Raw genomic sequence first — 15,041 nt, 5'->3', positions numbered from 1 at the left:
AAAAAATGTCCTGCGGTGGGAAAGTACATAAGAACATAAGAAATTTACAAAGAAGAGGAGGTCATTCGGCCCATCAAGCTCATTTGGGAAAACTTAACTAATAGCTCAGAGTTGAATCTTATCTAGCTCTGATTTAAAGGAACCCAGGGTTTTACCTTGCGCTACACTAGCAGAAAGATTCTCCTCCTCTGGGCAACCGGGGAGCAGGAAACTGCATTTATATTGACATTCATTAGAGTTCATATATTAATAAAGTCCCAGTTGGTTTCATGTATACTGAACAAAAATATAAACGCAACACTCTTGTTTCTGCTCCCATTTTTCATGAGATGGACTTAAAGACCTACAATTCATTCCAGATACACAATATTACCATTTCTCTCAAACATTTCTCACAAATCAGTCTAAATGTGTGATAGTGAGCACTTCTGCTTTGCTGAGATAATCCATCCCACCTCACAGGTGTGCCACATCAAGATGCTGATCTGACATCATGGGTAGTGCACAGGTGTACCTTATACTGCCCACAATAAAAGGCCACCCTGGAATGTGCAGTTTTTTGCTTTATTGGGGGTCTGGGGACTCAGAACCGGTCAGTATCTGGTGTGACCACCATTTGCCTCATGCAATGCAACACATCTTCTTCGCATAGAGTTTATCAGATTGTCAATTGTGGCCTGTGGAATGTTGGTCCACTCCTCTTCAATGGCTGTGCGAAGTTGTTGGATATTAGTGGGAACTGGTACACGCTGTCGTATACGCCGGTCAAGCACATCCCAAACATGCTCAACGGGTGACATGTCCGGTGAGTATGCTGGCCATGCAAGAACTGGGACATTTTCAGCTTCCAAGAACTGTGTACAGATCCTTGCAACATGGGGCCGTGCATTATCTGTCTGAGTGGCTGGTCTCAGACGATCTTGGAGGTGAACCTGCTGGATGTGGAGGTCCTGGGCTGGTGTGGTTACACGTGGTCTGCGGTTGTGAGGCCGGTTGGATGTACTGCCATATTCTCTGAAACGCCTTTGGAGACGGCTTATGGTTGAGAAATGAACATTCAATGCACGAGCAACAGATCTGGTTGACATTCCTGCTGTCAGCATGCCAATTGCACGCTCCCTCAATGCTTGTGGCATCTGTGGCATTTTGCTGTGAGACAAAACTGCACATTCCAGGGTGGCCTTTTATTGTGGGCAGTATAAGGTACACCTGTGCACTACCCATGATGTCAGATCAGCATCTTGATGTGGCACACCTGTGAGGTGGGATGGATTATCTCAGCAAAGCAGAAGTGCTCACTATCACACATTTAGACTGATTTGTGAGAAATGTTTGAGAGAAATGGTAATATTGTGTATCTGGAATGAATTGTAGATCTTTAAGTCCATCTCATGAAAAATGGGAGCAAAAACAAAAGTGTTGCGTTTATATTTTTGTTCAGTGTAGTTATCTCCAAGAGTCCAGGTGCAGGTTCACACGGTAAAAGAAAGACTATTCCATAGTCTAACTACACGCTTTCTCACTAACTAAGTGCTTTGTCAAATTAATTATAAAATGTTATCCTGTTAATTTCCACTTATGGCCACAAGTTCTACTGAATATTGAAATAGCCATTTGGCTGAACAGTATCCAGACCTGTTAGAATCTTATATGCCTGGATCATGTCCCTCCTTAGTCTCCTTTGCTCAAGGCTAATGAGCAACAGATTTAGCTCAGCCAACCTCTCCTCATAAGACATTCCTCTAAGATCAGGAATCATTCTTGTAGCCCTACGTTGCAACCTTTCCAAGGCAGCAATGTCCATTTTACGGTATGGTGACTAAACCTGCACACAATATTGGCCTTTTTTATTGCTTCCCCACACTGGTGAGAGTGGGACATGGAAGCATCAACATACACAGCGAGGTCTTTCTCATAATCAGCTACCTTTAATTCAGTGGAACCCAAAAATATCTGTACTTTGTATTTCTGCTCCCTGTATGGATTACCTTACATTTATCTATGTTAAATTTCATCTGCCAGGTATCAGCCCAGTCGCTAATTAAATCAAGATCCCGTTGTAGTTAATTTCCTTAGTAAACCACCTTCATTGCAGTTTCCTAGATTTAGTTTTGTTGGAAACATGTATGAAGTCCTCTTGCACTTGCAACAAGGTGCTTTAAAAAAATTCCCAGGCCTCTTTAACCGTTTTGCTATTTAACTCCATCCAGTTTACAGTTTCTAGTTTCCGTCTCATACCATAAAAGTTAGCCTTCCTAACACTGTATACTTTTGTTTTGTACTTTGCTCTTCGGACAGTAAAATTAACCTTGAATTTAACCATGCTATGATCACTACCATGCAATGGTTGTAAAACCTCAAATTTTTCAATCCTATCCTGGTTATTAGAGAAAACAAGATCAAAAAGGGCTTCTCCCCTGGTATGGGTATTAACAAACTGAGTAAAAAAACAATCCCGTACTAATTCCACCATCTCAAGTTCGTTTACAGAAAAGCTAGAAACAGTGTCCCACTGTATCCCAGGTAAATTAAAATCGCCCATAACCACCACATCGTTTTTTTATGAGTTATAATCCTGATATCATTATATAACATTCTGCTTTCCTCTGCAGTTACATTAAGTGCTCTATAACAAACACCAACAATTAGGCCATTTAAGTTTTTAGCATCTAGTTTTATCCATACAGCTTCTGTACTTTTATTTTTATCAGTGAGCTCCCTTGCCTGCAAGTTTTCTTTTACATATACTGCAACACCACCTCCCTTCTTGCCTATCCGGTCTCTACGGAACAACGTATTTCCATATTACATCCATATTATATTCTTCACCATCATTGTCACTGATCCATGTTTCAATTATTCCTATACTGTCGCAAGTGGCTGATAATATTAAAGCTTCTAAATCATGATTTTTGTTTCTAATACTCCTGCCGTTTAAATACAGACTGCAAAGGGTAGGCCTTTTACAGAGCCCACTTTAAATATTAATTGGAGCTTTCCGTCTCTCCCCACCTATATTCTTAACTAACCTCCCTGCCCCCCCAGTTCATAGTTTAAAAATCCCTCAACTACTCTACACATACACCTCCCCAATAGACTGGTTCCCCTCTGGTTCAGATGCAAAAGCCTCTTGTTATCTCATTCTTCTCTTTGCTGTCAATTTTGATGTAATTTGTCTCAAAATTTCCAGAACTTCTAGACTTTCAGCCTTACAATGTGACTCCAAAGTTTGGAAAAAAAATCTGCCAAATAAATTTTGAGTTATCATGCTGCCAAGGTTACCTGTATGAGTTGGCCATTTGTTTGCTATAACTATGTGGCGCTACTTCAATTTAAGTGAAATTGTCTTGAAGTCTGATCAGTTACCTAAACCTTATAGCATCTATGTAAAGGTTGAAAAGATTTGTGAAATACATTTTGAGTTATTGTACTAACAACTGCTATTTCCTTCCTTTATTGCCACAGTGTTCCTGCTTCATTTTTTTCTGAAAATTAAACCAGATATAGATCTTTATCCATATATTTTTCTGAAAGCAGTAATAAATAGTTCAAATAGCTTTTGACATCACAAAAAAGCAAACAAATTTTTAAGTTATCTAGCAAAGCACCAGTGCTAAAAGCATATGTATTCACAAATGTCCAAGGAATACAATTATTACCTTCCTACTGACAGTAATAACTAGATTATGTTGTCTGTGCTCTTCTTCATTGATTAAAGCATCACCAGTGCATTATTCCAGAAATATCCAGAGAACGTGAGAAAACGGACTGTTATTTCGGTTTCGTTTCAGGGCTTTTATTTTGAAAAGTTGACAGCGGAAACGGAACAATATTGTATGGGCGGAAGCTTACCCTTACAGAGTTAATTAACGATGGTGTTCGTGGATATTTAAGTGAGTTTATTTTTGAGCTTGCTGAAAACGATGGACTTCAGACAGCTAGAGTTAAACCCAAGAATTATAAGTGCGGCCAAGAAGGGTATTTTTCATGCATTTGGCTCATACTACCAATATTTGAGATCTGATTTTATTTGTGCATATCACTGCATGTTAATGCTAATTATTGTGTTCTGTGTTTTTCTTCCTTCAGCGAACTTGAAATCAGCGCGAGACATCTTGGGTCTGTCGGGTCCAGATCTGCAGCGTCTGACGCGACTCTCCATGTCCGACGTGCAGCGTTTGCAAGCCGCTGTCGCTGTCGCCTTCCGAAAGTCGCCGCCAGTTACTGGTACTTCCCAAAGTTTTTACACAGCTCGCTGATTCGACATATATGACTCACAGTCGCGCTTATCCGCTTGTATAATTAGCCATTTAACGGGAAGTATTAAAAGTTCACGTATGTAATGTAGCACTGCAGCTGTATCGAGGAGAGTGTCCGGATCTGGAGCCTCGTCACCGGCTGACATTGGGATGCCCGACTCTAGACTGTCTGATGCGCGGAGGAATCCCGCTAAGCGGTATCACGGAGCTAGCAGGGGAAAGCGGCGCTGGGAAGACGCAGATTGGCCTGCAGCTATGCCTGTCTGTGCAGTACCCTCAGGTGCATGGGGGACTGGGTTCGGGTAAGGTTACTGAAGTGGAGAGTGTCATCTGTCAGCACCATAGCTGTTAAAAACATGATTTTTGACCAGATGAAATGCCCTGCAGTTGTATCAGCATTTAAAGTATTTGACCTGAATTTGTTGTTTGAAGTGGCTCAGTGGGTAGTACAATTGCCATACAGCACAGGGGTTTGGATGCTTTCCCCAATTTCATGTTGGAATTTTAATGGGGTGGTTACATTTATGCAAAATCAATTCAATTTAACCATACTCTGAAAAAAGAGCTTTCCATTGAGCTGTATTTGAGCCATAGTACTGTAATGGTTAAAGTTCCAGCACATAAGTAAGCACTCTGTGTTATATTGCAAAAGGAAGTTTTTTTTCTGTTAAATAAAAATCTTTTCAGAACTCTGGAAGGTATGTGAAATTCATATGGCATCCAAATCAAAAATGGCAATGCAATAACGTAAGTTAAAATGGAATGACATTTGACCTATAAAACATTGTGAATCCTGAATCTTGTACGTTATTTGAACTGTATCATCATCTTTAAATGTCATCATTATCTCATCTGACATCTAATTGAATTTAAATACATTTGTGTGCTTGCACCACAGGGGCTGTTTACATCTGCACAGAAGATGCCTTTCCCATCAAGCGGCTCCACCAGCTCATTACCCAGCAACCTCGGCTCAGGCCTGATTTGCCAACAGACCTTCTGCATGGCCTTTGCTTCAGTGACAACATCTATATTGAACACGCTGCAGACCTGGTGAGGCAGCAGCAGCCTCTCTGTGTGTCATTCGGGCCTTGTGAGTCGTTTGCTGAAGATTGTGTTAGACTATCACTAGCATGTTCTATATTGCCTAGAACTTTATTTATAGTATATACCGCAAGGGGCTGGCATAGTTTCAAGATTCAGTTCTGTATTGTTATGCCACAGCTTGGGAAATACTTTTTCTTATTGGTCCTAAGATGTCACGTGGGTGATTATTTTTGTGTAGCCGCACAGGTAGTCCCCACAGTCTAATAACAGTTTTATGTTAATGCGTTTTAATGGTTGCTTGAACATGTTAATATAAAAACCTGTGTGACTTTTTACTTAGAAATAAGCAGTCATTCTGATAGAAAAAATTTTCCTTGTTTTTCAAAATACAATACCTGATCCTTATAGGTACCATATTTTTATGAGCACATTGGAACATTATTAAATGCTAATTGCAATTTCCTTCTGAAAAATTAACAGTGACATTTATTCTATTATAATTCATTAGCTGTGGTATAAGTAGGACAAATCACTTTTAGGCGTGCGGTTATACAAATATAATTAACTCCATCTTAGTTGGCACATTACACCAAGTTGTTGTTTATTTTTTCACACACCTCGTTGTGGTTCATCCCTTACATACTCTCCAGGACAGTGCAACGAGATTGGGATAGCAATTCCCTGAGCAATGAAAACAGAACACAAGACATGTAATATGTAAGCAACATGTAAAAATGATGAAAAAGTTAATAAATATGTACCTATACAAATAGGTAAGATATGATGGTGCAGTACATGGGCGGTGTGAGTCCTTAGTGAGAGTTTTTAGTGCCTGGTTCAGCCTGGTTACTGCGTTGGGATAAAAACTGTTCCCATGTCTGGCAGTATGCAGTCTGACTGCCCTGTACCTTCTACCACAGGGGTGGGGAACCTTATCCATGAAGGGGCGGTGTGGGTGTGGGTAGGGCTGTTGCAATCACATGGCGATGTAATCACGATTATAGGGAGCATGTGCAATACCCAACATAACTTTAGATGACAGGTGAAACATCTGCATGGATGCCGACTTTTCGGTATTATACGGATGGTTGCTTACGCCGACAATTTGGTAAGCAGATTAGTAGTGTGCCTATAATAATAATGAGACACATTTTGTGATGCATAACAGTCAGCAGTCTTCATAAATTCGGCATATCGTTATATTCTTTAAATTCAGCTAGCAGAGCATACTACATACTACTGGTTTGGTAAATCATAGAAGCAATAAGCACTGAAGTGGCAGTGAAGAAAGGGACAGCTGAGCAACCACAGCATCTTTTGAAAGAAGAGATATTGTGGACGAAAAAGTTAAAAAGATGGTGATGGTGTGGTGGTACTTTTTGCAGTTTAATCTCTGACACATTTATTAAACCCCTCCTGGAGCCGAGACCTTATCGTGGTGGAGGGGTTTGTGTGTTCCAATGATCCTAGGAGCTATGTTGCCTTGGGCTTTATTCCCTTGTAGAGTCAACCAAGGCAAACAGGTCCTGGGTGAGGAAACAGACGAAGTGCGACCCCTTATGATGAGTAAAAACATGGATCTCCGTTTTCCCTCGCACGGACACGGGTCACCGGGAGCCAGGCCTGGGGTGGGGCTCGATGGCGAGCGCCTGGTGGCCCGGCCTGCACCCATGGGGCCTGGTCGGGCACAGCCTGACGAAGGCACGTGGGTCCCCCCTTCAATGGGCTCACCACCTGTAGGAGGGGCCAAAGGGGTTGGGTGCGATGTGAGTTAGGCGGCGGCTAAAGGCAGAGACCTTAGTGGTCCGATCCTCGGCTGCAGAAGCTAGCTCTAGGGATATGGAATGTGACCTCTCTGGTGGGGAAGGAGCCTGAGCTGGTGCGCGAGGCTGTGAGGTTCCAACTTGATGTAGTCGGACTCACCTCGACACACGGCTTGGGCTCCGGAACCAGTCTCCTCGAAGGGGGTTGGACCCTCTTCCACTCTGGAGTTGCTCACAGGAAGATGCACTGAGCAGGGGTGGGCATACTTATTGCCCCTTGGCTGGGCGCCTGTACATTGGGGTTTACCGCGGTGGATGAAAGGGTAGCCTCCCTTCACCTGCGGGTGGGGGGACGGGTCCTGACTGTTGTTTGCGTTTATGCACCAAACAGCAGTTCAGAATACTCATCCTTTTTGGAGTCCTTGGAAGGGGTGTTGGAGAGCACTCCTCCCGGGGACTCTCTTGTTCTGCTGGGGCACTTCAATGCTTATGTGGGTAATGACAGTGAGACCTGGAGGGGCATGATTGGGAGGAAAGGCCCCCCCGATCTGAACCAGAGTGGTGTTTTGTTATTGGACTCCTGTGCTCATCGCGGATTGTCCATAATGAACACCATGTTCAAGCATAAGGGTGTCCATATGTGCGCTTGGCACCAGGACACCCTAGGCCACAGTTCGATGATCGTGCCTCACTTGGCTGTCAACTGATCACCACGGCGGTGGGTTGGCTCCGCTGGTGGGGGAGGAAGCCGGTCAGACCTGGCAGACCCAAGCATATAGTGCAGACCGGGGTGGTGGTCCCCCTCTTCAATAAGGGGGACCGGAGGGTGTGTTCCAACTATAGGGGGATCACACTACTCAGCCTCCCTGGTAAGGTCTTTTCAGGGGTTCTGGAGAGGAGAGTCCACCGGATTGTCAAACCTCGGATTCAGGAGGAGCAGTGTGGTTTTCGCCCTGGCCGTGGAACAGTGGACCAGCTCTATACTCTCGGCAGGGTCCTGGAGGGTGCGTGGGAGTTTGCCCAACCAGTCTGCATGTGTTTTGTCGACTTGGAGAAGGCATTCGACCACATCCCTCGGAGAGTCCTGTGGGGAGTGCTCCGGGAGTATGGTGTGCCAGGCTGGATAAGGGCTGTTCGGTCCCTGTACAACCGGTGCCAGAGCTTGGTCCGCATTGTCGGAAGTAAGTCGGACTCATTCCTGGTAAGGGTTGGACTCCGCCAGGGCTGCCCTTTGCTAAGGGCCTTGTCATTCTGTTCATAACTTTTATGGATAGAATTTCCAGGCACAGCCAGGGCGTTGAGTGTGTCCGGTTTGGTGACCTCAGGATTAGGTCACTTTTTGCAGATGATATGGTTGTTGGCCTCAACGGACCGTGACCTTCGACTCTCACTGGAGCAGTTTGCAGCCGAGTGTGAAGCGGCTGGGATGAAAATCAGCACCTCCAAATCCGAGACCATGGTCCTTAGCCGAAAAAGGGTGGAGTGCTCTCTCTGGGTTGGGGAGGAGGTCCTTCCCCAAGTGGAGGAGTTTAAGTATCTCGGGGTCTTGTTCACGAGTGAGGGAAGGATGGAGTGGGAGATCGACAAGCGGATTGAAGCCGATCTACGTTCCTACCCTCACCTATGGGTAGTGACCGAAAGAACGAGATGGCGAGTACAGGCGGCCGCCAGGTGGCTGGGCTCTCCCTTAGGGTGATGAGCTCGGTCATTTGGGAGGGATATCCGCATTGTGAGGAGCCAGATGAGGTGGCTTGGGCATCTGCTTAGGATGTCTCCTGGACGCCTCCCTGGTGAGGTGTTCCAGGTATATCCCACTGGGAGAAGGGGGACCCAGGACATGCTGGAGGGACTATGTCTCTTGGCTGGAAACGCCTTGGAATTCCCCCGGAGGAGCTGGATGAAGTGCCCGGGGAGAGGGAAGTCTGGGTTTCCCTGCTGAGACTGTTGCCCCCGCGACCCAACCTCGGATCAAGCAGAAAATAATGGATGGATGGATGGATGGATGGTTGACATTCATTAAACATAAGAACATGCTGAATTTATACAGATAAATAACTTTTGGCATCACAATATGCCTCAATATTTTAGGCACGCTCCGAATCTGCTTACCAGATTGTGTGTAAGGAAACGTCCATATAGTTCTGAAAAGTCAGCATCTGGACAATTGTTTCACGCATCATAAGAACATAAGAAATTTACAAACGAGAGGCCATTCGGCCCATCAAGCTCATTTGAGTCATTTAAAGCCCTGGTGATTGCACATGCAGCATATAATCTCAATTATATCGCGACATGTTCATGACAGCCCCAAGTGTGAGTTTTTGGGATGACCTCTCAATCAGCCAATAATAAAGCAGTGGTTCTGAACTCCAGTCCTGGGGACCCAGTATTATTGGCTGACTGAGAGGTCATCTCAAAAAGCCACACCCACACCGGCCCTCCATGGAACAGGGTCCCCACTTTTGCCTCATATATTCAGGGTAATTTGATTCCCTGTGCTTGTGGAATTCACCATTTTGCTCCCGAACTCTCATTCCCTCATGCAGTCTAAAGGGATGAGTCAGGATTCTCTAATTTGTGATTGTGTGTGATCGGGGAGTGCATCTCATCCAGGGTGTCCCCAAACCTAAAAAATTCAGTAATGACATCTGTGTTCCACCAGGGAGTGTTGCAGACTTGCCTTTCCCAGCGTGTACCTATCCTACTGGCTCGTGGACTGGCACGGCTGGTGGTCCTGGATTCAGTTGCTGCTCTCTTCCGCTGTGAGTTCACGGCAGAGGAGTCTTCAAAGAGGGCCCGCCACCTAGTGGCCTTAGCCAGTACTCTCCAGCACTTGAGTCACTCCTTCAATGCACCGGTACTCTGCATTAACCAGGTAGCGGAAGAGATGCTCATTAATACTCTTTAATATGCCTGCTAAGTACATGCTGCAAACCAAACCAAATCCGGTCCTGGAGAACTACTGTCCAGTAGGTTTTTTTAAGTAAGTTTTTTAATCCTATTTGGCTTTTGATGAGCCACACCTGTTCTCATGTAAATACCAGGAATAGCTGTGGCTCATCAGAAGCCAGGTAGAATAGAACTGGACAACAGCTCTCCAGGACCGGGGTTAGAGAACCCTGCTGTAGACGCATCATGAGTTCATGTGTAGTGGTGCTTTTACTTTTCATTTAAGCTAATGTTTATTGCTCTGTACCCAGGTGACAGATGTCGTAGAGCACTGTGATGCATCACAATTCCGTTGTGGGTGAGTGTGGCTGCCCGTTCATAATGTACAAAGAGACAACCACAACTGTCTGTTGTGGGTGGTTTTTAATCAGACAAGATAGAGAGTTTCTGAACACCAGAGCACTGACCTTTGCGTGCTTGGATGGTTCAGTTTGATGTTTTCTGTACCCCTAGGCTGGTGGAGTCCGCTGTACTACCTGCCCTAGGCATGGCCTGGGCAAACCAGCTGCTGGTGCGGCTGATGATGAGACGGCTGGGGGGTGTCCCCAGCCTTGGGGCAGGGATTGGTGCCGCCCGAAGACTGGAGGTGGTGTATGCACCACACCTCCCACGGGCATCCTGCCTCTGCCACATTGGTGAGGAGGGTGTGAAAGGAGTACTCTCTCCAGACTCTGCCCACATTGTGTCATCTCACATGGACCTGTATGGAAAAACAGAGGTGTAGAGTCATCGGTGAGGCTCCTCTCAATGACTGCCAGCAGTCTTGACACTCAAGGTAACTGAGGGCTCAACTCCTCCAGTAACTCACCAGGTGGAATCAGTGGAGCGGACACTGTAGTCATTTCTCCTGGGAATACAGACAGCAAGATGGAAAGAGCCAAACAGGAAATGTTAGTGAGACTGCCTGGAAGAAAGAGTAAGAAATGTTGAAATTTATTGCATCAACTAAAGTGCACTTTTTCTGATACAAATATTTATGACTTTCACAAGTCTGAATAAAATAGTGATGCACACAGCACCTTTGGGACAACAGTCCCAGCATCCAACAGGACCAGATGGAACTGGGAGACCAGGATGAAGAATTGCACCCTCAAGCTCCCATTGCATGGTCAAGTGGCATTAGTTTACTTGATTTTCAAGGAATTTTTCTATTGTCATTTTATCTATTTTAAACTGTTCTGGTCTTTTGAAGGGTTGGATTTTCTTTTGAAAATATAAAATATCCTGTGCCACAATGCACTTTTAAATATTGCGTATTTGTTATAGGCATGTTTTAATCCCAGGTTATAATAAAAAGCTACTTTAAGAGGTGTTACTCTAAATGTCTTTCTGCAGAAATCTGTAGCACTTTATTGACGGTTTAATTTCAGACTTAAGGTTAACATTCAAAAGAATGGTGGGTTTTTTTCTGTATGTAAACATCTATATGAGGTCAACAGTGAAATACTCACAAAATGAGACCTAAAAGTAAAGAAATTTGATGAACTGACTCCAAGGGGACTTGCATGCATGTACAGTTAGTCCCCCAGTTATAAATGAGATCCGTTTCCTATGTCTCTTCAATCCAGAAAAATAATAATACAGTACATAAATATTATGATGATGGTGATAATTATTATTACAAAGTAATAAGGAAATTTCTGGCCGATACTGACAGCCGTTCATTTCGAAAACTGAGACTATTATCGATTGTTTGGGAGGTTCTGCTTAAATTAAAATTTAAAGGGACGCACCAGCCAAATAAAAAATAATAAATTGCATTCCAAAAATATGAAAAAGTAAATATTTACTGTATACAAAAACATTTGTGACAGTAAAGGGGTGATCGAGTGTGATAAACTAGAAAATGATTTTCCTAGTAATATCTTGATTTCATAGTCTGCACTGAATTTTCTTTTGCTATCAAATGCTTGCAGTTCTGATGGACTAGTGTTATGAGGCAGTACTGCAGCCTCCTTTATTGGAATGGATTTGTTTTTTAGAGACTCATACTTTTCATTCTTACCTTAAGTTGAGCAATAAGATTTATTGTGTTGAAATGTTTTTTGTAGATGTTGGAGAAAGCGTCAGGCTTTCCACTCCAACTCTGCACACAGGACCAAACTACAGTACAGTATATGTTGGAGAAAGCGACAGGCTTTCCACTCCAACTCTGTACACACAATTAATTACGAGACAACACACTTAGAGTTTTACTTGCACAAGGGTAACCACACTCTCTGCATGCTAGGCTACAAAGGAATGTGTTACAAAGGGTGGTTCCCCTTGGCACCTTTATTTATAGTCGATGGGGGGCAGGGGTCTTGGAGTGAGAACAAAGAAAGGACTGTGAGAGTAAGAAGAAGTTCTGGTTTTACTCAGGTGGACAACTATTTAAACACGTGCTCAGGATACGTATAAACTAATATAATCTAAATTATGAAGGTAAAGAAAAACAAAATAATGTATATACATATTTACACTCATTGCTGATTATACAGAAATGATAACAAATGATTAATAACAGTTTCTTCAACCTAACAGTAGATCCTCATGAAATTTTAGCAGAGCAATGGTTGCAAAAAAGCATATATAATGTTGTTTTCGATAACATTAATTCCACACAGCAGAATTTTTTTAAACTGTTTAGTACACAGGTGTGCAAAGCATTATGGGTCACTTTTTTAAAGGGAAATATCGGCGGTAAATAATTGGTCGATAAAGTCAGTGCATATCTAGTAGTAATAAAAGTAACTACCTATGGTACTGCATTGTACCTTGAGCTGACATGTCTCTGAAGCATGAAGCATGTTTTTACGAGCGTCACAAAATGGTATATGCGTTCATTATTAACCATTGTATTTAGACTGAATTTTTAATATAATAGACTTTATAGTAGTCCTTTCATAAGTGTGAGTTGTCCGTGACTCAGCTGTTCATAACCCAGGGACTGACTATATTCCTGTTGCATGTTTATGTCCTGTGCTGCATCTCCAGCAAAATGCCTGTATGTGTCAGTGATGATGGTGCCATCATAGGACGCCATCTTACCAACAAGCCACTTTGCCAGATTTCTGCCCTCATAACACACCATTAATACTCAATTTGAATGGCAGCAAATCCCACTAACAATCTTCTAGTATTTAATGGAAAGCTTTCCCAGGAAATCAGACACTATTATAGGAACAATGGTCAGGCCAACATTATTTGAATACCCTTGGTTGTAGAATGAGATTCTGGACAAGCCACTGTTCAAATAAATTTGCGCATATAATTTATTTCTCACTGTGGGAAAACATGACCGCTCTCAGCAGCCTGTCAGCCAGCCCAGGAACCTGGCTGCTATTCAATGCCATCCTCATTTTGTGTAGATGGTGCCTGTCTTGGTCACTGCCACTTGTGCAAGCCCCCATTTTAAAAAGACAATCATTTTGTTTGGCTAATGTCCTGAAATTGGGATCTGGCTTTTATTAGGGTAATAAGCAATATTGCTGGCAACGGGCAACCAGGTAAGACACATGGAAACTAATCAAGGTGAACAAAAGTTGAGAACTGTAATTATAATATATACTGGGGGGATATTGTGAGTACATATGAATATTGGGTGGGATGTTTCCCCCCCCAATATATATTGTAAGTATGGCCTTGATTACCAGGGAGACAGGTAAAACAAAACTTGGCGCTGAAACTTTTACAGCTTTTGCTTTTTTTAAATTTTTTTTTTAAAAAGAGCTATCCTGCATTTATTAAAAGAGAACACTCAGGTAACTGGATCCCATAGAAAGTCTGGAGCTCTTGTCAACTAACGGCAGTTAGCATTTTGTTAATTGTTATTTGACTATCCCTGCCGGCCCCTGGAGGATGGGCTCCCCCTTTGAGTCTGGTCCCTCCCAAGGTTTCTTCCTTCTAGGGAGTTTTTCCTTGCCACTGTCGCCTATGGCTTACTCACTGGGGGCTTTGGGTGGGGATGCTGTAAAGTGCTTTGAGACAATGTAATGTGATAATGCGCTATATAAAAATAAATTTGTTTGTTGTTAAAATATTCAATGTCTAAATTACAGGTTAAATTGCAGATTTTGGGTTTACTCTTGACAACTTCCCAGTGTAAAAATATATAAGGAGATGCTCCTTGTCGAATGGTGTGTGAGTGTGCCCTGTGATGGGCTGGCCCCCCATCCTGGGTTGTTCCTTGCCTCGTGCCCATTGCTTCCGGGATAGGCTCCGGACCCCCGCGACCCAGTAGGATAAGCGGTTTGGAAAATGGATGGATGGATGGATGCTCCTTGTCTTTGCTTCATTACTACTTTCATTGCCATTTTTGTTGAATATTTCTGAAGTCAGTCACATCATTGGCTGCTAGCATTCTGATTGGAAGTTGCTCTCAAAAAGTTGCTCAATGAGATCAAAATTGTCCAGTTGGAAATCAGTGCCCGAGCAATATTGCCAGGTGACATGACTCAAAAAGTTGCCCCACATATCACCATTACTGACAGCAGACAGTATACGACATCCCTTTAGATTTATTTAATCAGAACCTCCCAAACAATCGATATTGCTGTCAGTCATCAGAAAAAACCTTCAAATGAGCAAGAAGTCTAAATTGTTCATATTCAAATGGGTAACTGAAGACAAAATATTTACACTTCTGTTTAGGTTCAGGTAAGTTTTTATTCTGCTCCTAGATCTCTGTATGGTTTACTAGATCTCCCAGGGCAGTACCGGTCAATATGGTGTCCCCTGTCTAAGGTAAAGTGTAATTGACTGAAAAGTTGGTGCCCCATACAAAGTTGGCCACCTGTCCCAGAGTGTATATGGCTCCCGCCCTTACCCCTTTGTTCACTTCCTGTCTCTCTCTGTCACCTATAGGATTGACGGGCCTGTCCCGATGTTTACATGGCTTCTGCCCTTACCCCTTTGCTCACTCCCTGTCTCTCTCTGTCACCTATAGGATTGACGGGCCTGTCCCGATGTTTACATGGCTTCCCCCCTTAAACCCTTTGCTCACTTCCTGTCTCTCTCTGTCACCTATAGGATTGACGGACCT

The 15,041-nt window shown here is 43.4% G+C and overlaps 1 protein-coding gene across 1 annotated transcript; it reads left to right on the top strand.

Moving 5' to 3' along the window:
* Positions 1-3,833: 3,833 nt before the first annotated feature.
* On the top strand, positions 3,834-11,615 carry LOC125720886 (DNA repair protein XRCC3-like). The gene is made up of 7 exons (XM_048996792.1): positions 3,834-3,978; positions 4,090-4,227; positions 4,349-4,561; positions 5,158-5,312; positions 9,732-9,944; positions 10,270-10,316; positions 10,472-11,615. The coding sequence occupies exons 1-7, from the start codon at positions 3,924-3,926 to the stop codon at positions 10,740-10,742; spliced, it is 1,092 nt and encodes a 363-aa protein (XP_048852749.1). The 5' UTR covers positions 3,834-3,923; the 3' UTR covers positions 10,743-11,615.
* Positions 11,616-15,041: the final 3,426 nt, after the last annotated feature.

This window comes from Brienomyrus brachyistius, unplaced genomic scaffold (genome assembly GCF_023856365.1).
Source record: "Brienomyrus brachyistius isolate T26 unplaced genomic scaffold, BBRACH_0.4 scaffold27, whole genome shotgun sequence".
Taxonomy (NCBI): Eukaryota; Metazoa; Chordata; class Actinopteri; order Osteoglossiformes; family Mormyridae; genus Brienomyrus; species Brienomyrus brachyistius.
Note: the sequence above shows the minus strand (reverse complement) of the source record. Positions and strands in the feature narration are given on the sequence as shown.